The 26,829-nt window shown below is 37.2% G+C and overlaps 2 protein-coding genes across 2 annotated transcripts; both read right to left on the reverse strand.

Annotated features, from left to right (window-relative positions):
- Positions 1 to 9,444: 9,444 nt before the first annotated feature.
- Positions 9,445 to 10,317, reverse strand: LOC126759327 (uncharacterized). The gene has a single exon (XM_050474060.1). It carries the CDS (start codon positions 10,315 to 10,317, stop codon positions 9,445 to 9,447), a length of 873 nt encoding a protein of 290 aa, XP_050330017.1.
- A 12,223-nt stretch (positions 10,318 to 22,540) lies between these two features.
- LOC126759328 (uncharacterized) lies at positions 22,541 to 26,536 on the reverse strand. The gene is made up of 2 exons (XM_050474061.1): positions 24,766 to 26,536; positions 22,541 to 22,893 (listed from the first exon to the last, which is right to left on the reverse strand). The coding sequence occupies exons 1-2, from the start codon at positions 26,534 to 26,536 to the stop codon at positions 22,541 to 22,543; spliced, it is 2,124 nt and encodes a 707-aa protein (XP_050330018.1).
- Positions 26,537 to 26,829: the final 293 nt, after the last annotated feature.

Here is a 26,829-nt window from a genome sequence, read left to right on the forward strand (position 1 = left end):
GATTTTAATGAATGAATTCCTTTTGGTTGAAACGCTCTGCGTTGGCCGTTGAAAAGTTAAGACTATACTTCTCAGGATCATTCATTTCTTCAAAGAAATTAATGACCTTTAGAAATATGCATATTTGCATTATTTCGTTGTCATTTCCATATTCGTAGCAATAGAATTTCTATGGCATAAGTAAAGTAATGGCCGCCGATTGCCACCCCTTGCCGCTGTAGCAGCTTCGCCTACCAACATGCGTAAATATGTATGTATGTATACGTATGATCGTGAATACATATCGACGCAGATTTCTGCGAGAAGCACCAGAAAGTTGTGCAATTTATGATTTTTAGCTTTTGCCATCGTCGCGAAAAGACGACTTGTTGGCAAAGGTATGCTCGGGGAGATAATAAATTATAATAAATTTATAAAATGTGAATTTAAATTTTCTAATTTTCTTTCATACAAAATGATATGCATTTCTTGGAATATCACTAAGAAGTATAACTTCATCCACGCGTAGGGACTCCACGCACCTTTTTTTATTTCTAAACTTTCCTCGATCCACAGCGAACAACCTCTGAAAATTTCATCAAGATTGGTTCAGCTGTTCTCGAGCATTAGCGTTACTAACAGCATTCATTCGTTTGTATGGGAAAAAGAAAAGGGCTCTTTTTAGAGGTTTTCCGGCAATTATTCGATTTTTTTTTCGCCATAAAAACCATCCTTGAGCCTCAACGAACATTTAAAAAAAAGAATTGGTGCAAGCGTTTTAGAGTTATGTGCCAGCATTTAAAATCATGTTCGTTTTTATTTCCTTTTTAAAATCGTATTTGAAAATTTATTTTCTTGATAATTTTTTTTCGGCAAATTTTCCAGAATTTTCTTAAGTATTCTCCTTGTTTGGGCGGAGACCTGTCCGAATTGGTGGTAATCACCGAAATCGGTCCAGGCGTTCTCCAGTTATAAGCGTAGTAACTAACGTCACTTTTTTTATATATAGAGATTGTTATTTGTCTTTGGAAATATGATTGAAAATCTAAGAAAATTTTAAGTATTAACAATTTATATTTCTATTTTTAAACAATGACATTGAAAAATTACCTACTACTAAAAGCAAAATTTTATAATGGCTATTTTACCAGTGCGTCGCATACTTTTTTACGGATGTATTTTCTGGCTTAATAAAACTGAATTTTCAAGTTAGTTATTACCTGTAAAATACTCATTGACATTTTACACGTTTCATCAACTTCATGTTGTTTTATGGCGACACATGTGTTTTCTCATTCAAATGCCGTTCTTAATTATTTGTCGGGTGCTTTTTTTTATCGCAACAGCAGCTTTGTCTGATATGTCCTGTTTTATTTGTCGACATTTCTTCTTTCATTGTCGCTCTTTTATTACGTACTTTTTGACTTATTTCACTATGCAGCAATACAAGCATTTCCGTTTTATTATTATGTACGAGCGTAAGTATAATATATGAACAAACATAATAAAAAACGACCACATTGCAACAAAATCCTCCTTCAAGGGCACTGCTTGGCCAAGTATGTGCTTAAGTAGAATGACAGTGACAGGAACGATCTTGAGTTTTGTTGACTTTGTGCTTGGTGGCTGACTTTGTTTGTTGAAAAAAATAACGCCACTACACTTAGTTAGCACGTGTAGACGACACTTAAAGCAGACTCACATTGTGCTGCAGTAGACAACGCAAAGAATATTGTCTTTAGGGCAGTGGTCGGCATTTCATAGCATAATTGTGCCCTATCGTTTAGTCGTTGGCGAGACAGCAACGAATCAACATCGTGCTTGACTGTTGCGCTTTGTTTCTTAAATGCAAAGATGCCATGCGAGACATACTTTATGCTTGAAAATGCTTTTGGTGAAATGCAATGCATTTTATGTTTTAAGACATTAAAAAGGCAAACCAGAAATTATGCTTTGAAAAGACATTTCGAATATTTTCACAATGATTTAAAAAAACGGAATGAAGAAGAAAGACAACGTCTTTTTAATGAAGAAAGAAAATTTTTTTTGCAAAGAATTAAAGGGTGGTTAACGGAAACCGAGGGTTTGGAGGATATAGGCCGTTCAAATAAAAAATTAAAAACGGAAATTTCATGCTTAATTAGCTTTGATATTGTAAAACAAGGCAGACCTTTTGCTGATGGGGTATTTGTTAAACAAATGTGTACAAAAATTTTACAAAAATTGAAACATAATATAGTGTTTGGAGGAAAATAAGCTTTTTTATTGACCGTTTAAATGTTTTAAAATAAAAATCACGAATTTAATTATTTTATATGTATTTTATTTAACCCTGCTTTCATAACGTACGTCTGAGAGGCGCACGACCTCTTTTCATTTTGCTCTCCCTCCTACAACTTTTTTCACAATGCATGCATATTTGAATTTATCTCAGTCGTTACATAGAGCATTTCAGTGGTAGTTGACTTTTCGTGGTAAGTTTTGTATATTCTGAGAAATTGTGAAGCCATACGTCTCCGAGACGTGTGTTTATGTTTTGTGCTATTTTTACAAATTTTGAGTGATTATTAGTTATTGTGTTTCTTATTCAAATTTAGTACATATAAGTATAAATAAAAGCAAAATGGAAAAAGATGGAATATTAGACGACGCGCTAATAGCTGCTTATCTAACAAATCAAGATGAATGTAGTTCAACAGAAAATGAAAGTGAAATAGGAGATGCTGTATTGGAAGCTGATATTCAAAGCGACGCGGAAGATGAAGATCTTAATGTGCAGGAGAATTGCGAAAATATATTGCCAGACCCGGAACACGAAGAATCCAACAATAATAGTTTGTCTTTAGACAGCCGGATAGTAAGAGTACTTCAGCCAACATTAAGGAGCAAAAGTCAATATTGCTGGACTACCTCGAAGGGAATAAATGCCGGTAGAGTTCTATCGATGAATGTTGTTCGAACAATAAGAGGTCCCACAAGAGCATGTAAAGCATTATGTGATCCGATTTCGTCCTTCAATGCTTTTTTTACTGACGAAATAATACCAGAAATAGTGCAGTGGACGAATGCAGAGATATCTCTATCACGAACAACTAATTTGACTAGCAAGACGTTCGCAGATACTAATTGTCTTGAAATTCGTGCTCTTCTTGGCGTACTGACTTTGACCGCAGTTTTGAAGGACAATCACTTGTCAGCTAGTGAGTTATTCAATACAACCTACAGTGGAGACAGGTATATTGCTGCTATGAGTCGTGATAGGTTCAATTTTTTAATTAGTAGGCTGCGAACGGATGATAAGGCATTGAGACTTGCTCTGCGCCCCACCGATGCTTTTGTACCTGTCAGAAAGGTGTGGGATCTCTTAATAAAACAATGCAACGATAATTATACTCCAGGAAGCTACAATACAATCGACGAACAGCTGTTAGCTTTTCGTGGCCGTTGTCCTTTCAAAATGTATTTACCTAGTAAGCCGAATAAGTATGGCATAAAAATCGTTATGATTTGTGATAGCGCTACTAAATATATGTTCAATGCTATCCCATATTTGGGCAAAACAACAAGAACTTCAACGATGCCATTAGGTGAATACTACGTGAAAGAGTTAACCAGACCAATACATGGTACCTGTCGCAACATTACTTGCGATAATTGGTTTACCTCCGTACAACTAGCAAAGAGCTTGCTAAAAGAGCCTTATAAGTTGACCATTGTTGGAACAATAAGATCCAACAAGCGAGAAATACCTGAGCAAATGAAAAATTCGCGCTCAAGACCAGTTGGCACAACAATGTTTTGTTTTGATGGTCCTTTAACTTTAGCGTCATATAAACCTAAGCCATCAAAGATGGTATATTTGCTATCTTCCTGCAATGAACCAGGCACAATAAACCAAACTTCTGGAAAGCCGGACATTATATTACACTACAACCAGACAAAGGGAGGTGTCGACACATTCGACCAGATGTGTTCACTCATGTCGTGTTCCAGAAAAACGAATAGGTGGCCCATGGCTGTATTTTATGACATGCTTAATATTTCGTTTATAAAGTCGTATGTCATTTACTGCCATAATATGATTTCCACGGGCAAAAAGCCGTTGAATCGAAAGGAGTTTATGAAGGTACTCTCTATGTCATTATCAATGCCTTGGATGGAAAAAAGACGGGAAATACTAACATTGTCCAAAAGTTTGCGATGCAGTATTGCAGCTACTATGCCTGCGGAAGCACCCAACCATGATAGCAATAGAAACGAAGAACCATCTTCTTCCAAAAAAAGAAAATATTGCGCGTTTTGTCCATCGAAAATTCGTCGTATGTCCAAAATGAAATGTTTTAAGTGTGAAAAATCCGTCTGTAACGAGCACAAAATTTTAGTTTGTAACTCATGTATATAAATATTTAAAATGTGCAAAAATGCTACAAAACATGTTACCAGCTTTTTAAAGTCAATAAAAAACTAAAAGAAATAAAATTTATTTTAATATTTAAACAAACACTTAGTCCCATTCGGAGAAGACTGTCTTTTTAAGTAGGCGTTTTGAAACAAACGAAACTCGTAAAAAAAGTAAAAGAAATAAATAAAGTAATTGAAAATGTATTGAACTTTATTTAGTAAGTAAGAAACAATTAAATTATCTAAGTATAAAGTTTCGTGGTATCTAATGAAAGCCCAAAAGAAACGATACGTCTGCCAGACGTATTATTATGATTTAAAGGGTTAAAAATAACGTTATGAAGGCAGGGTTAATATTGTTTAAGTGCTTGCGCTACCGCGACATTCAACTGCGACTTTCATTATACGACTAACCAAAATTAACAGCTTAACAAGTTGATTAACCTACAGCCTTTCTTTCACCTCAAGTACGGTATTAAAGATCAGCTGAGATAGTGGTACTTGTTCTAATTCTCTGCATTTACATTAATGTACGTATGTATGCTTGCCTATGCAAGCATGATAAGAGTGCGTTATCAAAGTCACTCAAATAGACAAAACCGGTTTGGCGATTGCCGGCGCTCAGACTTAAAGCAAGCAAACATCTAGTTTAAACAATGTTATAGTGTTGTTGTATACAATTAAGTGCTAAGAATGTAGGTACTTAACAAAATATGTATAAAAGTAGCAGGGATGATTTCTACTACTAAATTCGCTTATGAACTATGTATCTATTTCTAAACATACTCCGCCCGTTGAAAGGTTTAGGCTTTCAAAATATTATCATCAATTGGTAGGAGACACAGTTTTGAAACAGCTCGCTTGTATACGCCATTTGGTGTCTTTAGAACTGCAACTCGCACCACCTGGTCCTTTCCGGAAATGGTTTCTATGACTCTAGCTAAAGGCCACTTTAGCGGGGGATTGTTCTCGTCCTTTATCAAAACCACGTCCCCGAGCTTGAGATTCGACGAAGATGAGTGCCATTTATGGCGTTGTTGCAGAAGAGTTAGATATTCTGCTTGCCATTTCTTCCAGAATTTTTATTGCAGGTAGTACACTCGCTGCCATCTGCTAAGATGATTAATATTGATAGGAGTGATGTCAGGTTCAACCACGGATGTGAAAGTTGCGCCAATGAGAAAGTGTGCTGGGGTAAGCACTTCGAGATCGTCAGGACTCTCTGTAATGGGTCGTGAATTTATAATCGCGGATATTTGGCACACAAGTGTGCGAAGCTCATCAAAGCTTAATTTAGAAAGGCCTACAACTCTATAAAAATGATATTTGGCCATTTTGACTGCAGCCTCCCATAAACCGCCAAAGTGGGGAGAACGAGGGGGTATCAACTTCTATTCAATTTGATCGCTCGCACACTGCTCGTGAATCATTTTCAAATGCTCTTGGCTCAAAAATAGTTTTTTCAGTTCCGATAGCTCATTTTTGGCTCCAACAAAATTGGTGGCATTGTCCGACCATATAGTTTGCGGTCTGCCACGCGTACAGATAAATCTCTTAAGGGCTGCGAGGAATGAAGAGGTTGCCAAATCCTTTACCAGCTCCAAATGAACGGCCTTGGTGGCGAAGCAAACAAAGATGCAAATGTAGCATTTAATTGGAGCTCTATTGCGTAAGTCCGATTTGTAAAAAAATGGCCCACAAAAGTCCACTCCGGTAGTTAGGAATGCTCGATTGCATTTAACCCTTTCCGATGGTAAATTTCCCATTAAATGTTCCATAAGCTTAGGCTTAACATGAAAACAACGAACGCATTTGTTAATAATTCGACTTACGGTTTTACGCCCGCCAATAGGCCAATAGTGTAGACGAATAGATGCTAATAGCGATTGAGGTCCAGCGTGTAAAAGTTTCCTATAAAAACTGCTAATGATTGCGTCAGTCACCGGGTGACGTTTTGGCAAAATAATTGGGTGTTTCGATGGAAAATCCAAATTTGAATACTGAAGTCTTCCACCAACTCGAAGTAAACCGCGCTCGTCGAGAAAGGGAACGAGCGAACGAATTTCAGATGAAGACTTTATCGCCTCTTTGGATTCGAGTGCTTTGTATTCATCTCGAAGGTGCACCTTTTGAATCATTCGTATAAGTATAAAGGTTCCTTCCTGTAATTCCCTTACTTTGAGTGGTCCAGAAAATCTCATTCCAGCTCTTCTGGAAAACTGATAAACATATGCATATACTCTCTGTAATTCTTCAAATGAGTTAACAAATTTACAACTTAAAGACATGTCTATAGTAGAAATAAACACAAATGCACGCTTTCGACCCTCGGGCAAGTCCTTTGTTGGTAGGAGAGGAGATTTAGGCCAGTTAGATTGATCTACACCCAGATAAGGGGGACCGTATTTCCATAAATCCATGGTTAATAGTTCCTTGGGGCTAGCTCCTCTTGAAAGAACGTCCGCTGGGTTGGAATCTGCTGGAACATGGCTCCAAACCATACCTGCTGTGAGAGTTTGAATGTTGTTAATGCGATTTGCGACAAAAACGTTGAAATTAGCTGGTTCACTACGCAGCCACGATAGCACTGTTGTGGAATCAGACCAGCAATATACTCCCTTTGTTTTGAAATGCGTTGAATTGATTACCTTTGCGATTAATTCAGCTAACAGTAATGCACCACATAGCTCAAGCCTCGGTATCGTTAGAGGTTTTAGTGGAGCTACGCGAGATTTGGAGCAGAGAAGATAGATTCGGATGTGTCCGCCTCTTTCAGCGCGTATGTATATGCAGGCCCCATAAGCAGCCTCACTTGCATCACAAAATCCACGTAGTTGTACTTCAGCTTCTGCAATCAGCAAGTACCGGTCAAAACTAAAACGAGTAATTAATTTGTATTGATTGCATATTTCTAGCCATTCTGTTTGAATTGCTTGAGGTGGGCTTTCGTCCCAATGTAGCTTCTCTTTCCACAAATGCTGCAAGAATATTTTGGCTTTGGCCACCATAGGTCCGATCAAACCAAGGGGGTCGTAAAGCCTGGCTATAGCCGAAAGGATTGTGCGTTTAGTTACCTTAGCCGGTTTTCCGAAGGGTAAAAAGGAAAATATGAATACGTCCAACTTTGGGTCCCAAACCAATCCAAGTGTCTTTGTTATGCTTGTACCGTCGTCGAAGGTTAAGAAGTCCTGTTTGTCATTATCCTCAATATCCATCAAGACTCGATCATCATTCGAACACCATTTCCTCAAGTGAAAATTTCCAAGAGATAAACACTTTTAAGTCTCATTTAATATCACCTTTGCTTCGCCCAACGAGCCTGCACCGGTAATCATGTCATCCACATAAAATCCATGGTGTATCGTTTCGGCTCCAACGGGATAAACATGAGCTTCAGCGCGGCCAAGCTGCTGCATTGAACGAATGGCTAGAAAAGAAGCTGGCTTCGTTCCATAGGCGACGGTATCTAACTTAAAAATGCGAAAATCTTCATTGGGTTTGTCCCTCCATATTATGCACTGCAGGAAGTTGTCTTTGAAGGTGCGAAATCGAAGCAAAATGTCAAAAAGTTGGTCCTTTCATCAGAATCGAATTCAAAGAAAGTCCATTGCTGGTTGGCGCAGAGCCATCAAAAACCACACGCAGTTTTGTTGTTGTGCTATCAGCCTTTAAAACACAGTGATGTGGCATAAAATTCATTGGAATTTGCTTTGGCATAGTGTCAACGACTGACATATGGTTCAAATCAAAATACTCCTTAATGAATGACGAATATTGTTGTTTTAGTTCAGCATTGCGCTGAAATTTCCGCTCTAAAGCCTTGAATCGATTGACAGCCTGTTGATACGACTCTCCTAGTTCGCAAGAAGGTGATTTTGTTGGTAATCGAACCGAAAACTCACCAGATTCCAATCGCTTATGGGTTTTTATGAAATGCTCTTCGCACAAATCCTCCTCTATTGTAGTTTTTGGTGTGGAGCCAATACAGTTCTCTATTTCCCAAAAGCGTTGAACTAGGTTATGTAAGTCGTCATCTGAGTCATTTGCTAGAGCCATGTCGATGGCTGCTAAGCAAGATAGCTTCGAAATGTTGTATGTTGTTGCGCCTGATACAACCTTTGTTTTTTATAGAAGTGGTAAATTTTCAGCCAGACGTATCTGGCCAACACAGAGCAGGTCAAAGAATAAACTAGCTCCAATGAGCATATCAACGCGCTGCGGTTCGAAAAAGTGTGGGTCTGCTAAGCGTATGTTTTGTGGTATATTCCAATTAATACCCTTTAAAGAACGAGATGGTTGAACATCGGTGATGGTGGGGGTGATAACCGCAAACAATTTGGCAATGTAATCGTTAATGCGCGAATGCAGGTCGAAATTAACGATATGATTGGCAACGAAATCATTTTGGCCGATACCAGAAATGAGCTGGGAAGATTTGACCTTCTTTAATTGTAGTTGATTAGCGAGTCGATTGGTTATAAAGTTTAATTGTGACGCAGAATCTAGCAGAGCCCTGCAAGGAATGAGGGAGCCAGATAGATTTTTTACATAAATTATGGCGGTTGCTAAGAGAACGAAATCTTTTTCAGCAACGCTAGCCTGAACTTCAGATGCGACGAGTGCAGAAGCTGAAGGACCGAAAGATGAGGAAGAAAACGAGTACGGGTTGAACGAATTAGACGTGGTTGGTTGTGATAGCTGCGGTGGCTTATCAGAAGCCACTGTTTGTGAAGTTGTCGGAAAGGAATTTGTGTCTTGATGAAGCAGACTGTGATGCTTCGACGCGCAATGTCTACAGTGTCCGGACTTGCAGTCTTTAAGTGAATGCGCAACTCGAAGGCAATTCAAGCATAGGTTTAACCGTTTTGCTTCTTTATAGCGCATTGTGGGAGAAAGGCCCAGAAACTGCTTGCATCTTGCGATTTTGTGTTCACTAGAACTGCACAATATGTATCCAGTTACAGCCGCCGTTAAAAGCACCTTACGACTGATGGGATTTGACAATTTCTTGCCTACCTGTTTTTCCGGAAGTCCAAGGACATTCTCTACATTTTCCAGTTGCTATCAGCGGTGCTCCAAAAATCTAGCCATTGAATTCCATGTAGGTATTTCGCTTACAGGTGTTTGTTCCTCCCATTTCGCGCGAGATTTGACGTCCAAATTTTGAGACACTAGTTGAATGAGTAAGCAATCAGCAATATGTTCCTTGGATCCCATAGTTTGCAACGCTCGCAAGTGAGCATTTACGGTATCGCTGAGTTCTCGAAGTTTGGCAACCCTATCACCCTCTACCCTCTTGAGCTGAAAAATATTTCTGATATGAGCCTGGAAATTCAAGCGTTTATTATCAAATCTTGCTCTTAGCAAATCAATAGCCTTTTCATAATTTTGTTCACTTATCTCTAATGAACGAATGGTGTCCAACGCTGCATCACGTAGACTTGACCGAAGGTGCTGGAATTTCTCAATTCTTGTTAGATCTACGTCCTGATGTACAACGGTGTTGAACATTGAGAAAAAATCTGGCCAATCCGCATATTGACCGTTGAATGTTAGAATTTGCAGGACCGGCAACCTCTGCTTTGGCTGAGAGACAATAATTGAAGTTTGTTCGCCAGCAAACGGCTGCGTCGTAGAGCTGTGAGCTTCGGAAGCTCGGCAAGCGTGCCGCTGACGTATCAGCTTGGTTTTTACCTCGATATAGTGGTTGGTAAATTCCGCTAAAAGATCATCAGCGTCGTTGTCCTCTAGTTGCGTGTAGAGAGCATCGAACCTTTTTTCCAGTCTATCCACTTGCTCGATACGTACCTCCACTGCAACTTCGTCGAACTCACGCAAGACATCGAAAGTCAACGTGTTGTTGAGTAGGATGACTTGTTGAACAAATGAAGCCAGCTTCTTCTTGGCTTCAGCTGATTCCATTGTCTTGGGTGCCATTTTTTTTTTTTTTCAAAGACCGTAAAGTTTTAATTAAATTTGCGAAAAGTTACGTTTTATTAATACGATATTAACTCCACGATCACGTCGGGGTCACCAAAATGTTTGGAGGACAATAAGCTTTTTTATTGACCGTTTAAATGTTTTAAAAGAAAAACCACGAATTTAATTATTTTATATGTATTTTATTTAATATTGTTTAAGTGCTTGCGCTACCGCGACATTCAACTGCGACTTTCATTATACGACTAACCAAAATTAACAGCTTAACAAGTTGATTAACCTACAGCCTTTCTTTTACCTCAAGTACGGTATTAAAGATCAGCTGAGATAGTGGTACTTGTTCTAATTCTCTGCATTTACATTAATGTACGTATGTATGCTTGCCTCAAATAGACACAACCGGTTTGGCGATTGCCGGCGCTCAGACTTAAAGCAAGCAAACATCTAGTTTAAACAATGTCATAGTGTTGTTGTATACAATTAAGTGCTAAGAATGTAGGTACTTAACGAAATATGTATAAAAGTAGCAGGGATGATTTCTACTACTAAATTCGCTTATGAACTATGTATCTATTTCTAAACATATATAATTATTTGAAACTATTCCTTTATCCTCACGAACTGTAGCGCGACGTACTGATCAATTAGGAATGTGCATTGAATCAGCAATATTGAAAAAAATTAATGATTGCAAACTTTTTTCTATATGCTTAGACGAAACCACCGATGTTAACGATCTTTGTCAATTAGCTATATGTGTTCGAACCGTAGATATAAATTACAAAGTAACTGAAACATTGTTTTCTCTTGAAGCGTTCTATGGGAATGTGACGGGAAAGCTTTTGTTCGATGTCGTTAACGAAAAGGTTTTTGTCAGTTGTTGACATCAATAAATTTGCGGGAGTGTGTACAGATGGTGCAAATGTCATGACTGGAAAATATGAAGGCTTTGTAGGGCAATTGAAAAAACATGGTATTTCGGGGCACAATTTTCATTGCATAATTCTCGCTTCTAAATTTATCAGCAATCACCCGGTCATGAAACTTGCAGAACAAATAATTAATAAGGTGCGAGCGGGGCATCATTCACTTACCCACAAAAAATTTGTAAACTTTTTAAAAAATACGAGCGCCACTCCGACCTTAAAATGCTTGCAGATGTTCGTTGGCTAAGTCGTGATGATTGTCTAAACAGATTGTTTGAATTAAGGAGGAAGTTCTGCAGTTTCTGGAAACTGAAAATGTGGAAAAATTCAAATTCGAGATTCGTTCTTTAAAATATGAAGATTTTATTTTAGATTTGGCATTTTTAGCCGATGTCACCTTAATTTTAAACGAACTGAATTTACAGCTTCAAGGAAGGAAAAGAAGAATGCAAAATGCGGTAAAAAATCTGCATGAATTCAAAACAAAATTATTTTTACTGTTAGTCGCATGATTATTCCCATTTTCCGAAAACTGTTTTTGTTTATGCAAAACTTAAACAAGTTAATAAATCACATGATCATATTGCAATATTGGAAACACTGTTTAATAACTTTGAAGATAGATTTAAGGATTTTGATTGTTTTCAACCACTAATCGATATTTTTGAAGATCCCTTTAATTGCGATGTTAGCAAATACAAATTGGAAATCCAATCTGAGTTAATAATATTGCGAAGCGAAATGTGTGTTTCAAATAAATCGAATATTTTGGAGTTCTGGAAACATTTTATCCTCATGTAAAAAGAATTTCTTATTTGTGTTTATCACTTTTTCCTTCGACATATTTTTGCGAGCAAATTTTTTCCGACTTAAAGTTCGTTTGCTCAAAGCAACGCAACAAACTGACCTCAGCGCATTTAAAATACATTCTTTTAATAAGAAACTGCCCTAGAAATATTATTATTGATAATTTTATCACAGAAATATCATAACGTGTACATATGTATATTTTCGGAATTTGAAGCAGGCAAATGCAAATTATTTTTATAATTTTTATTATATTTTTATGTATGTATGTAACTATGTATGTTACATAACATACATAAATCCAAATGAATTTTTGAATGTTTTATTTAAGTTTGTATCTATGCACGTATGTACACTGTATATGCAATACCTTTTTTTATGTTCTCATTGAAACGCAATAAGTGATAACTTTTTTTTCAATTCACGCAATTTCCGACTGGGAAATTCGCTTGTGCTCACCAACACAGTCACAGTTTAACTTTTGCCGACCACTGACTTTAGGGCATCACGTAAAAATTTATATTAGGTTGTGTTCTGCCACTTCTGTCACTTGTTTAACCATTTCTATTATCTCCAAGAAGTTTATATACGAAATTATTGTCTCATTCTGTACTAATTTACCATTCAGGAAAGCTGTCGTTAACTTAAGGGGGGGGTAAGGTTTATTTCGTCGAAAAAAGACCTTTTTTCGTGAATTTTTTTAGAAAAAATTATTGTTGTAGGTTTATTTTACTTATTATTATATGAAAGTACAACATTTGAAGGATACTTAAAAAAAGTTTTATAGAAAAATAGCGAGGAATAACGGATTTATCGTCGATCTCTGCAGGCACCTCGAAAAAAATTGTTGTGCGGTGACCAGCCTACAGCATCACTGGATCATCTGAAACCAAAAAATTAAAATGCTTTCTTTAGTTTATGAGTTTATCTTTCAATTGACGTCGAGTTTTTTTTTAATTTTTCAATTTTTCAATTTTTGGTACCATTTTCAAACCAAAAATGACGATTTTGGGCGAAAAAATCGACCTATTTGTTATTGTAAATTTCTTAGAAATTAAAATTTTTGGAAAAGCTCGACGTCATTCGAGAGCTATATATATGTAGAATATTTGTACAAAATTTCAAAACAATCGATGCAGTAGTTTTTTCCGACCGACTTTAAAAATGACATATTTGGGAAAATTGATTCAAAGTTTTGTACACTCAGCGCAGGTAGTTAGAGGTACCGTTATTCAACCTGCTGTAACTTCGTTAGTTTTTCTCCGAATGACCTAAAACTTTAACACAATATTCTTGAGATGTTGATGGTTCAGAAAAAAAAAAAAATATAAACAAACTGGAAAAAAAAAGTTGTCAAACTTTAACCCCCCCCCCCCCCCCCCCCCCCCCCCCCCCCCCCCCCCCCCCTTAAAATCGAGTCACTGTTCTTGCGTATTGCTTATTTTAACTGTTGAATGCAATATACGAGTTGGCATCAAATATTAATAATGTACTTAAGAGATCCCTAAAATGAGTACGCTTAAAATAACATTTTCACGTTTTCAACGTGAAAAACTAAAAATTAGGGAAATAAAATCAAACTTGAACTAAACTTATTTACTAATTTTCATTCATCTTTCACGTATTTATTTGCTAATTTTAGAAATAACAAAAATATTGTCATGGTTATAAAATTCTATAGAAAATACTATTTTTATTTTTTGCAACAGAGCAATTTGGTTAAGATAAATATTTCGTTTATTGGCGTAATTATTCTTATATATGAAATTTGCATTAAAACTAAACTGAACATTCTTATACATACAGTACAGGTTTACTACGAGTAAAAAAGAACCAGAGCATTGCCTTTTCGTTATGACAGTTAAAGTTAATACCCTGATTGATTTCAGAAACTATACTGAAAGTAATTACTTTCAACGATATTAGTACTTTAATTAAGGACATACATTTTTATTTCAGCATATTTGTGAGATTAATTAAGTGTTATATAATAATAATTTGATTACTTTCCTAATTTGATTGTACATTCTGAAGTTATGTACATATGTGTATTATACGAGTATTGTACCGATGGATCATCTTTATATTAAGCACTCAAGTAAAAATATACTTCGCTTTGTGATTTTATTCCTTTTCTCAAGGTTGAGAATCAGTCGCAATATCCAGTGTTCATTTAGGCTTTATTCTCGACTATTTCACTACGCTTCACCATTTCCTCTCGAGAGGGTGGGTGGTAAATTAGCCACAACATGTTCCTTAAACTTTTTGACTATGCCTGGGTGTAAACCCACGATTATATCGTAATAGCAATTGGCGTATATTCAAATCTGGCCACTTCACAAATATTCTATTTTGATAGGAGTCGACGCTAATTTTTCTGTGACTCGGCTATTAAGCATCAATCGCGTTAGGACTTTGCACACTTTATACTCATTTTTAAATATATGTATATATAACTTTATTATAAATGATTGTTCAATACCGCTAAAGATATCTCAATATCGATACACTGGCGACACACATCTCGTTTGGTTATACACATTTACTGAAGGTTTTATATTACATGTGCCCATAGTCTCCCAAAATTTTTAGCGATGAAAAGAAAGCTACATAAATACCTACATATTATATTATGTTATTATGAAAAATAATTATAGAGAAGCTTTCTAAGTTATATGTTATAATTATATGTTATTTTCTTAAACCTCAAATACATATATATTAGGCCGGGTCGATTTGTGGGGAGGCAAAAAAATCGCCCATTGCTCTATGAAAATCATATTCTAGGGATCAAAATAAGAAACTTTGCCGAAGGAACCATACCTCTGAAATGAATTCTGATGTCCCCCAATTTGGGTCGAACTTTTGGGTAGGGGAATTTTGAAATAGAATTGAAATTACCATTTCGTTCTTATTACCTCTGAAAGTGAGGAGAACTAAAGCAATAACCACTATGGTATTTCAAAAAAAATAATAAGTGAAGTTTACAATGAATCCACCATCCTCTACACCGCAAGATGAAGCAACTACATCAACAACTATCGAAAACCTAATGAGTCATATACCCAAGCATGATGTTACTGTTTTTGGTGTGTCTACTGATTTGACTGATCTTAATTTACCAACCCATCTGAATATCTTGAGATATTATTTTTACTTAAGCGAACGTGCTAAAACAGAACAAAAAAGTTTTCCCATAAATCATTCACTATTCAAGTACAAGATAAGTTGATTGGAATTTGGGAAAAACTTGTTATGGAAATAATGCAGAAAAAAGTGTATGTAATAAATTGAATAAATTGGTTGACAAGTATCAAGAGCAAATCAAGAGAAGAAACAACACCCAACAATTTACAGAGTATGTAAAATCTCTGGAAACAATTTTTTACATTGGAACATGTAAATGCGATTTGAAGGCAGCTCCATGTGCATGCGGCTGGGATCCCGAAAGCCTCAAAGAGTTCATGCACGATCAACATAATCAGAGCAGACTAACAATGGATGCATTTATGATGGAAACTGAAGAGCAAGGAGCAACGTTACCACCGGTTCAAGAAGATATGGATAGAAGCACAAGTTCACAATACACAGAGAGATACGATTGTTTTAACTTTGCCTTGGTATGTGACAGATTTGGTGTGCCTGACAGAGTAGCATCATAAAATTGATGAGAAGTATCATACTAGGATGGTAAAAGAACCTCATCTTGTTATTTTGAAAGAACCCAATTCTGAATTGATTGGTTACGTACAACCAAATTAAATGGTTTTTTCAACGATAAAAATATATCACTACATTATTTGGAATATGCACTGACGGTGAGCCAACAAACACTGGCCCAGACGGTGGAATTATACGACGATTCGAATTGCTGTTAAAAAGACTATTGCATTGGTTTGTTTGCCTTCCACACTTCAACGAACTTCCGTTTCGGCATTTGTTTGAAGCTTTGGATAAATCAACCAGCACTGGACAAAGATCGGCAACCGGAAAACTGAGCCGTCAAATCGAAACTTGTGAAACTCTTCCGGTAAGTTATTCCTATCACTCATATATTATAATTGACAACCATTTTTAATTATTTTATTATTATATATTTTTAGGTGGTGGACGGCTTCCAGAAAATTGAGTTGCAAAATATGCCCCCTGCTCCAGAAAAAAAAGAATTTTCCACTGATTCGAAGTACTTATACGACATGGCCCATGCAATTTCTAGCGGTGTGGCTCCGGTGGATCTGGCTAACATCAAACCAGGTAAAATTGTACATTCTCGGTGGCTCACCAAGGCCGCTAGATTATTGCGATTATATGTGACAACGGAAAATCCAGATGCAAATTTAAGAATTCTGGTTAAATTTATATTTAAATGTTATGTGCCAACGTACTTCAATATCAAGTATTACAGCTCTGTCGTGTACGGCAGTGCATTATTTTTCAAGTTCATTGGTTGGTCACGATTTCTAGAACCTCCTTTGCGCAAAATTGTCAATCAAGTAATTAAAGATAATTCATATTATGCGCATTCGGAAAATATCTTGTCATCAATGTTGTTTGATGATAGGAAAGAAAAGCGCGACTGTGCCATCAAGAAAATTCTACCTGATCGAAACGATGTTGACGAGCCAATGGAACTTAGAGTTTATAAAAAACCAGATATAAACTTTAATTGCACAAGTTATACGGAAATGATCAATTTGAATGATATAAATATCGTATTTGAACCACCATTCACGCGAAGCATTCCGTACGATACATTGAAAGAATATTTAAATCAAGATGATCCACCGTTTAATGATCCAAAAATTCCATCACACATACAAGGAACGGAACGACATGTTCAATTGATAGCTAGCGTTTCCAAATGGGTTATACCGGAAAATGTAGCCGTGCGAAATTACCCAGACTTGAAAGTAAAAAGACTTCAAACAATAATTTTTTTTAGTTTCTTTTCTATAACTCACTTAAATTCCAGGGGGTGTCCCACTGGCATGGGTAGATCGGCCGTCCAAAGTTAGTGGGGGTTGGTCATACATTTGGACTCGATTGGAGCACTCTAAATGGGTCAATGTGGGATTTTTCAAAATTTGCCCCTTCCCAAAAGTTCGACCCAAATTGGGGGACATCAAAATTCGTTTTAGAGGTATGGTTCCTTCGGCAAAGTTTCTTATTTTGATCCGTAGAATATGATTTTCAGAGAGCAATGGGCGATTTTTAAATCGACCCGCCCTAATATACATATATTAGGGTGATTCAAAAAAATTTTTTTTTTTTTTCGTTTAGTACTCGGAAAAATAGGTTCCTGGACACCTCTAAGAAAGCCTCTTCACTCATGAGTTTTTAATTGTAACGGGAAGTTCCTTCTACATACAGTTTTCTATTTTTTCTTATTATCAGATAGAAAAATTTATATCTCGCTTCCAACTACTTGAAAAAATATCTTGTTCCTTAGATTTTGTAGGAAATTGAATGCTCCACTAAAAGGTCTCATATGATTTTTTCGTAAACTTAAACGTTTAAAAGATATTAACAGTAAAAGTTTGATTATTTTTGGGAAAATTTTTTATTTCTTATGAATTTTATAACTCAATGAACAAAAATTATTATGAATGATAAAACTCGTAGTTTTGTAGGAAATTTACTGCTCTATAAAAATGGTCTCAAATGATTTTTCGATTAAGTTAAGCGTTTACGAGATATTCATCGTCAAACATTAATGCATATTAAGGTGGATCAAAAAAAAAAATTTTTTTCGTTTGATGCTCTGAAAAATAGGTTCCTAGACGTCTCTAAGAAATCCCCCGTAACAATTAAAAACTCATGTTTGGAGAGGCTTTTTTACAGGTGTCTAGGAACCTATTTTTCCGACTACCAAACGAAAAAAAAAAATTTTTTTTGAATCACTCTAATAGTATATACATTATACTTGCATACATAATTGTGTTTGTCATACTCTGATTCCTTATTGCGCTAGCGTTCTTCTTTATTGTCAGAGCACTAATGTTGCTTTGGGAATTTAATTTGTTAAACTTCATATTTGCCTAAAAATACAACTATCAACTTTTTGTTTCACTTCAATACAAATGTTGGAGTGATTATTTGCATTAATAATTTAATTCCAAGCATATGCGCAAATGTAAATAGTTTTCAAATATATGAGTTTATATTTGTATCTGGTCGATGTAACTTTACTCTAATTAATTTGCTAAGTTTCATTATATTTTGTGGTTTTTATTGTTTGTTCATTCGCAATTAGTTAATTAGTTATCAACTATTTTGAGGTTATTTATGTTCTGCGGTTTTAATGGTAATTAGTCTCATGAAAACGCTGGAATTCTACGTTGCATTGCCCACTTGCAATTGCAGCTAAGTTTTCCAATTTTTCTGAACTAACTAACTACTGAAGGGATACAAAAACACCACAGATATGATGAATGAATGATTTCCACGGCAACGAAATTTCGCTCTACTACGGCAAGGGGAAAAAAAACTACAATGTAAGACTATGCACCCGAAATGTTCAGTGAAAGAAAAACCTGTCACAAATCGCCCAAAGGAACGATTTTATATTATCACCCTGGTTTGCGCGTTTGTTCCGCTTTACGTTGAACTTGAGGGTACCTGAAAGCGTTGACCAGAAGATGATATAATCGTTTTCGGGAATTTTAAAGCAAAGTCCGAGAAAAAAGGAATCCATGATATTCATAAGGCATGGGTATCTCTTTTGAAGCCTATAAATAATTTGAGAGACAGTTCTCGTCATCGATGGGGAAAAAATGCTTGACATGGAAAATCTGCGATCACAGAAAACATATTGGTTGTTTTTACTGGTCAGCTCTCTGAAAGACAGAACCACAGCTTCCGTTCCAACGATGATTAAGGATAGTGGCCCAGATTACTTCTATACCCTTACGCTGAAAGCGTACTTTCTTTCCAACGCTCCCTCAACAAAATCAAAGGTGGGATAAAGTTGTCGCTAAGCCACTTTTGATATACAAAAAGCAATCACCAGCCACGTGACCGGTACGCGAAAGATATTGGAAAACGAGGTCGGAAAAGAGGGGCATTTTTAAAGTAAATTATAATAAATAAAAAAGAGCACGAAAAGCATAACAATGAAACGCGGTGTCTGTAAACGCGGTTCCACAATTTTTAAGTTGATACCCGCCATCGTTTTGTGAAGAATTACTTAATATTGCGCAAACTTTCTTTCAATGTATTTTGCTTTATAATTTTTGAAAACACATTGAGTGAGTAAGTCACGGTAATCAGTTTTACCAATTTTTTACGCTCTCAAATATGTATTGCTCCAGATTTACCCGATGGTTTTGAACAAATTATAAATTTTTATTGAATTATTCAATACAATTTTATACTTTGCACTACATGGATTGATTAATAGGCTGATTTATAAATAAATGGTTTAACAATGGCGTATGAGTAATTTATTGTGCCTATTTCTTGATATGAGACTACGATTACGTGCATAAGCAAATGCAGTGCGAAATATTTGCTGTAACAATACCTTTTAATCAAACATATCTTAGTGTTACTTATACTATTGAGATGCCTGTTGTTTACTAATTGATAACTATGTATTTGGGTTGCTATTGTTTGTTGTAGTAATAGTGCATTTATATTGTTCCATGATATGGTTGTTTGGATAAATTTTCTTTAATGTTGTTTTGATTCATTCTGTTCATATTATAAGGAATACGTTCCTTAACTAAAGTGAAAGTTGCCTAATTAATGTTTTCATACTCTTTCAACATGTTATTAAGGAGTATAATAGTTTTGTTGATCCATAAGTTGTGTACATGACCTAAAAATAATCGAGTTAGAATTATCAGGACGAGTTCAAATCTATCTGTCCGTCCGTCCGTGTAAGTTTTGACCTGAGTAAAAAAACCTTTCACAGTTGGATTTCACAGTGTCACAGTGTGAAACTGGCATATAGCAGTATTTTAAATTCCACTTTAAACGTTCAGTTTTCACTACATAAGTAAATCAAGAAGCAATTAATATAATGGTATAAAACTTTGCTGGAATAATATCGTTAATATAATCAAAAATTTTTTTAATCCAATAAAAACTGTTCAAGCCCCTAATAATAATACCCAACGATTACCCTCCTCCCGCCCAACCGACGCGAGGGGCGCAATCCGCGAACGAGCGGAATTAGCCGAGTCACAAAAGGCAAGAGAGTTTTAAGCGTTGCGATCTTAAGCTGCTCAGCTACAGAAACAAAAATTTCAAAAGCCGAAATTAAGAATTAGATTAAAGTAATTTTCAAATGAGTCTGTTAGATCAAATGTGCTGGAATGAAAATTGAAATCATGACATATACGGCGGAATGGTTCGTTTAACTCAAAATTTGGTCGAGCGGCAACGTTAAAATTATATCAGATAAGAGAGATGAGCTACAGACTGACCCATTCATGAGTTTTACAAGAAATATTATACCAAGCATCTCCCTACGACTAGTGAGTGTCGGGAGATTTATAAGTTTTAAACGGTTAATGTAAGGGGGAAGATTTAAACTGGAATCCCAATGCAAATGATTTAAGGCAAAAAGTAAAAATTGTTTTTGAACGGACTCTAACTTATCCGAATGGACTTGGTATGCGTTTAATTAAAAGATATTTATTTTTGAGTTTTAACGTTATAAATTTTGCTTTAATATATATTTAGGTTATAATATATTTTTGGGTATATATGTATTAGGATATTTCACTTTAACATGTATCAGGGTATATACATATATATAAATGTGTGTGTGTGTAATCAATAATGATTAAGTGGGTTACTTGGAGATATAAATATGTAATTCTATGTTAATTTAACTTATTAATGTAACCTGTTTCGAGTTCAATTTTCCTTATTCCTGGGTTGTTGTTGTTGATTCCCTCGCTGTAGATGTGTGGATTCCTGGGTTGTATCCGTATTGTGTTGTGTTGTAGTTAGAGTTTGTACTTGACTTGTACTTTATATGGTAGTTGTTCACTTTGTTGTTAATTTAAAAGGAAAGAGTTTTGTGTTATTACTTGTTTAATTAAACTACACTTGTCTCCGTGTTCACTTGTATTTTATTTGTTGTGTTGCTCCGTGTTCACTTGGATTGCTTGTAGAAGATCTCACTTCGTGTTCGCTGCGTTGGCGGGATAATAATATGCCTTAAGGCAAAAAGCGCGGGAAAGTTATTCTCCTTTTGTTTTTCCTTCTTTTCTGTTGAGTGAAGTTGGGGCGGTTTATATTCCTCTGCATTACGCCTCTATTACTTTATGTAATTTGTGGGAGTAATGCAGAGGAGTATTTGTTTGGGTTAAACATCCCGGCCACCTTGCAGAATCTGCGAAATAATTGAGTATTAGTAGGGTAACATATTGATTGAAAAATTTGAGATTGATTGGAGTAATTATCAGCAGTATACTTAGGGTTAGATGGTGCCAGTAAGGGTCCAGCCAAATGCTGTATTCTGCGCTACCACTGTACCATTATCGGGTTTGAATAGTCCACTTCTGATGATTTGAGGGTATATATCCGCTCCAATCTCCAACGATTATCTCTTTGTTGCTGTGGAATTGAGGGTCAGCGAGAACTAAGTGTTCAAAGCGCATTTGCACATCGTCACTTAGATCTCGCTCATAGGGTTTTTTGGGTAAATTGTGGGTGATTACTGCGTTACATTCCAGACAAAACTTTGTGTCATTATTTGAGCTTATTTTGATGCTACAAATACGATACGTGTTGAGGTATGTAATTGGCAGTTTTAATTTTTTAACGAGTTCGGCCGCTATATTTGTAATTTTTAGGGTAGGGTTCAAAATGGCTCGAACTTTGTATCATTCGCCATCGCATCTTAATCGGATCTTCAATGTGGGTACTAGGGTCTGCTTAGCCAGTAAGGATGGTAATCGGGTCTCTATCGCAAGTGGATGTTTCTCAACAACATTGGCATCGTTGGTCGGGTATAGCCTCGGATGTCCGTGTAGAGATGAATGATGTTTCCCATGGCAAGTGGAACATCGATTTTTGCTTGTGCATCCTTCTGTCTTGTGCGACCTGGCTAAGCAATTAACGCAGTAGTGATGCTTTATTACTGCTTCGTATTTTTTGCTTATATTGTATGAAGAGTATGTAGCGCAAGTCACTAGACGGTGGTCTTTCTTGCATATTCCGCAAGCGACATGACGATGTGACGTGGGTTTTCTGTGATGTGAGATCGTTTTTCGGGTTGTGCGATCATCACATTCCTTTTCCTCACGAATAGTGGGAAGGGTCGACTTGAAACGCCGCATACGTCGTGACATCGTTTCGTCTTCCGAAATTGGCGTAATGCTACGGGTTGCGCTACAGGACCGGATGGTAATGGTCGAGCTCATACGACGAGGTTTGGGTGAGTTGGTGATTGTTGGGCTCATAGAACGAGGTTTGGCTGAGTTGGTGACTGTTGGGGCCATTTCACTAAAAAAGAAGAGAAAACTTGTATGTTATTCTGTGTTTAATATCACAATTTTTGTGATGGGGCGGGTTATTGTGCCTTGAGCAGTTCGGATTTCAACCACTCGTGTCTTATTGTCTAAGCCGGGGAAGACCTTTTGGATTCGACCGAGCTTCCATTCGTTGGGTGAAATATTTTCGTTTCTTATAACGACTAAGTCGTTAACTTCAATATTACGTTGTGGATATTTCCATTTGTATCGTTTGTGTAGCTCCTTAAGGTACTCTTCTTTCCATCTCTTGCAAATGTGCTGGTAGAGTATTTTTAGTTTCTGCCATCTGTTAACGATGCTTAAGTTTGCATCCTCTAAATTGGGTTCGGCAGGGGTTAACAATGGGGTACCTATAAGGAAGTGTCCTGGAGTTAGAGGTTCCAAATTTGATGAGTCGTCGCTTATGGGGCTTATTGGCCGAGAGTTTAAACAACTTTCAATGCGGGTTAAGAGGGTAGCAAATTCTTCAAACGTGAATTTTTGTAGTTTTGCGATCTTTTTTAGGTGAGTTTTTAGACTTTTTACGCCTGCTTCCCATAATCCACCCATATGTGGAGCTCCTGGTGGGTTGAAGTGCCATGAGATATTTTGATGGCTATGGAGAGATGTAATTTGAGTTCGAAGTGTCTGTAATAATTCACGCCGATCTTTCATTAGCAACTGTGAAGCTCCTATAAAGTTTGTTCCGTTGTCGGAATAAAGATTGGCGGGACATCCACGCCTCGAGAAGAAACGGGAGAATGCTGCTAGGAAGGCTTGCGTAGTGAGATCGCTAACGGGTTCCAGATGTATTGCTTTAGTTGAAAAGCATACAAATACACATATATATCCTTTGGTGATTAGACATGCTCTCCCAGTGTAGTTTTTGATGTCGTAAGGTCCAGCAAAGTCGATACCAGTGGCAGCAAACGGCCGGGTTAGGATGGTTCGTTCATTTGGAAGAGCTGCCATTATTTGGGTTTGTTGAGCCTTGTTGTGTATGATGCACGTTTTGCATTGATGAATTATTGTTTTAATCAGCATCTTTGCTTTGGGTATCCAGAATTCTGTCCTTAGGAGTCGGAGAACTAGCTGATTTCCGCCGTGTAACGTTGCTAAATGGGTAAATTGAGTTAGTAATTTTGTTAAACGACTATTATAGGGTAATAAGATCGGGTGGCGCTCATTATATGATAGCGCTGCGGAATTGGTTAATCTTCCGTCACTTCGCATAACTCCTTTAGGGTCAATGAATGGATTTAAAGTCAATAATGAACTTTTCTTATGTATTTGGGTTTTACGGGTCAATGCATCATATTCTTCTCGGAAATGTGTTTTTTGGGTGTGAATAATTAACTTCATTCGGGTTGTTTTGAACTCTTCCGGGGTTATTTCGTGGCTTGAGTAACCAATTTCTCGCCTCCTTGGTGAGGCATTTGCGCAAAACCTGAATAGGTAAGCGATAACGCGAATAGCTCTGGGGAATGAGGAAAACCTTTCGAGTATATCCTCTTGGGTGGTTATCGCAAACGTCTTAACGGGTTTGAATTCCACGGTAGTGTTGTATGTTTTCTCCGATGCTGGAAAATGCTCCTTTTCATGTTGTAGCCATTGGGGTCCATGCCACCAGAGGTTGCAATTAAATAGATCGGTGGGTGTACATCCTCGGCTTGCTAAGTCTGCGGGATTGTCTTGGCTTTCCACATGGTTCCAATTTTCGACTCCTACTTTCTCGGTGATTGCAGCTACTCGATGAGAAACGAAAGTGGTCCATGAACAGGGTGGTTTGTTTAACCAAGCAAGAACTATGGTTGAGTCAGTCCAAAAACAACTTTTATATTGGGTTAAGTGTAGTTGGGATAGGGTAGAGTTAACAAGGTTAGCTAATAGAACCGCTCCGCAGAGTTCCAATCTGGGTAGGGATACGGTTTTAATGGGAGCAACTCTTGTTTTTGAGACTAAGAGAGTTGTCCATATTTTGTCTCCAACTGAAACCCTTATATAAAGTGTCGCGGCATATGCTTTTTCTGAAGCATCAGAGAAACCGTGGAATTCAATGGTGGTTGTTGGGTTAAAATGGGTCCACCTGGGTATTTCAATTTTGTTTATGTTGTCGTAATCCTTTACGAAGCTGTTCCATCGATGAAGGGTGAGGGGCTTCAGGCTTTCATCCCAGTCAGTTTTATCTAGCCATATTTGTTGCATAATTATTTTTGCCGTGATTATTATTGGACTAAGCCAACCGGCTGGGTCAAACAATTTTGCTATGGCTGATAAAACTTCACGTTTGGTGTGTGCGGGTTTTTTCTCCATTGGGTTGACGAGGAAGAAAAATGAATCCTTTTTAGAGTTCCATCGAATGCCCAGGGTTTTGGTGTTCTCGGGTTCCGAAAGGTTTAGTGTTTCCGTTTCTAAAAGATGATCCTGTGGAAGTCCCTTCAGAATGTGTGGGTCATTGGAGGTCCATTTTCGCAGAGCGAATCCTGGGGACTTCAGAGCGGAAATGAGTTCATCTCGTGCTGACTTTGCCGTGGTCAGGTCATGTGTTCCAGCTAAAACATCGTCTACATACATTTCCTGGCGAAGTATTTTGGCTGCTAATGGGTGGGTTTCTTCTATATCATCAGCTAGCTTCATGAGGGTACGGATCGCTAGATACGGCGCACAATTTATGCCGAACGTGACTGTTTGCAATTCGAAGTCTTCTATTGTGTCTTCCGGGGACTTCCTAAATAATATCCTTTGGAACCGAGTGTGATTAGGGTCTACGAGTATTTGCCGGTACATTTTCTGAATATCCGCATTAAAAACGAATTGGAAGAGTCGCCAATTTGTGATCAGAATGACAAGGTCTTTCTGTAAAGTAGGCCCGATATGTAAGACGTCATTCAAGCTTTTGTGATTTGACGTGGGGCAAGATGCATTAAATACCACACGCAATTTCGTGGTTATACGATCGGGTTTAATGACTGCGTGGTGTGGTAAGTAATATTGGGTCGCTTTACCAGAAGGGTCATACTCCACTTTCTTCATTTGTCCGAGTTCCAAATATTCCATAATTGCTTTGTCATATTCTGCCTTCACTTCGGGTTTTTTAAGTAAAGCTCGTTCATTTCGGAGGAATTGGGCCAACGCTATATGTCTAGAGTATCCGATATCAATATTGTCGGGTTCTTTGAAGGGTAGGGTTACTATATAGCGCCCATTTGGATTACAACGGGTAGTTTTTTGGAAAATTTCCTCACAAATTTGATCTGATTTGGAAACTACGGATTCCTTTGGGATTTCCTCCACCTCCCAAAAACGTGTGAGTAGATTCTCAGGGTTCACTTTATTGTGAAATGAAACTATGGTGGAATTTTGGGTGGGTTGGGTGATGGGTCCGGACAATATCCATCCGAATTCTGTCTCTTGAGCTAAGAGTGAACCTAGTACGTTTCGCTTTACTCCATTGAGTAAAATACTGGGATAGATATCACTACCGATTAGTATATCCACGGGTCTGGGTTTGTGAAATTGAGTGTCGGCTAATGTGAATCCAAGATTTTTAAGACACTGCTTTGGATCTATGGGGTATGAGGGTAAATTATCAGTTAGGCTATTTAGTATAAATGCCTGTGCTGATAGCTTATAATTGGTGTTTAAGGGTGAGCAAAGTGTGATTTCACAAATACTCGTTGGTGTTGCTGAAACTGCATTGTTTAGTCCGGTCACTTGGGCTGATACAGAGTGGGTGGGTATATCCAAACTTCTTTGAAGTCTTCGAGATATAAATGTGGCTTCCGATCCTGAATCAATTAGAGCTCTCGCGGAATATCGCTGGCCATTATGTTCTACTTGAACCATTGCAGTACCGAGTAATATCTGCTTCCTACTTGGGTTGGGTGGGTCTTGGGTTGATGATTTAGTGGACTGTATAGTTGTTGTGTAGGATTGTCGAGTTGTATTTGTGCTTTGGGTGGGTAATGCGGTACTTGAAGCGTTTTCAGGGCTCGAACTAGTGACGTTTGGCATTTCCGGAGTTGATTCAGGTCGAAAGCTGGATTCTCTGTGTATCAGAGTGTTGTGTTTTTTGTGACACTTACGACACGAGAATTTACTCACACAGTTCTTGTAACTATGTGAAATAGCCAAGCAGTTATAGCAATAACCATATTTTTTGATTGTGGAGATACGTGTCTCTACATTCATTGCGAGAAATTTGGGACATTCTCGAATAGGGTGCTGCTTTTTGCAGAGCTTACAGCTTTCTGTATCTATATTTTGTTGGGTAAAGTTGAAATTAGTATTCCTTTGAGTATTAGAGG

The sequence above is a fragment of the Bactrocera neohumeralis genome, chromosome 5 (genome assembly GCF_024586455.1).
Source record: "Bactrocera neohumeralis isolate Rockhampton chromosome 5, APGP_CSIRO_Bneo_wtdbg2-racon-allhic-juicebox.fasta_v2, whole genome shotgun sequence".
In the NCBI taxonomy this organism is placed as follows: Eukaryota; Metazoa; Arthropoda; class Insecta; order Diptera; family Tephritidae; genus Bactrocera; species Bactrocera neohumeralis.

Bases quoted from the DNA above. Each gene is read 5' to 3' on its own strand.
- LOC126759327 (XM_050474060.1), bottom strand. From the start codon at position 10,317: ATGGCACCCAAGACAATGGAATCAGCTGAAGCCAAGAAGAAGCTGGCT.
- LOC126759328 (XM_050474061.1), bottom strand. From the start codon at position 26,536: ATGCCAAACGTCACTAGTTCGAGCCCTGAAAACGCTTCAAGTACCGCA. The intron at 22,894-24,765 runs GTTGGCTTAGTC...ACTTCCTTATAG, and splicing joins AAAATTGTTTGACCCAGCCG to GTACCCCATTGTTAACCCCT.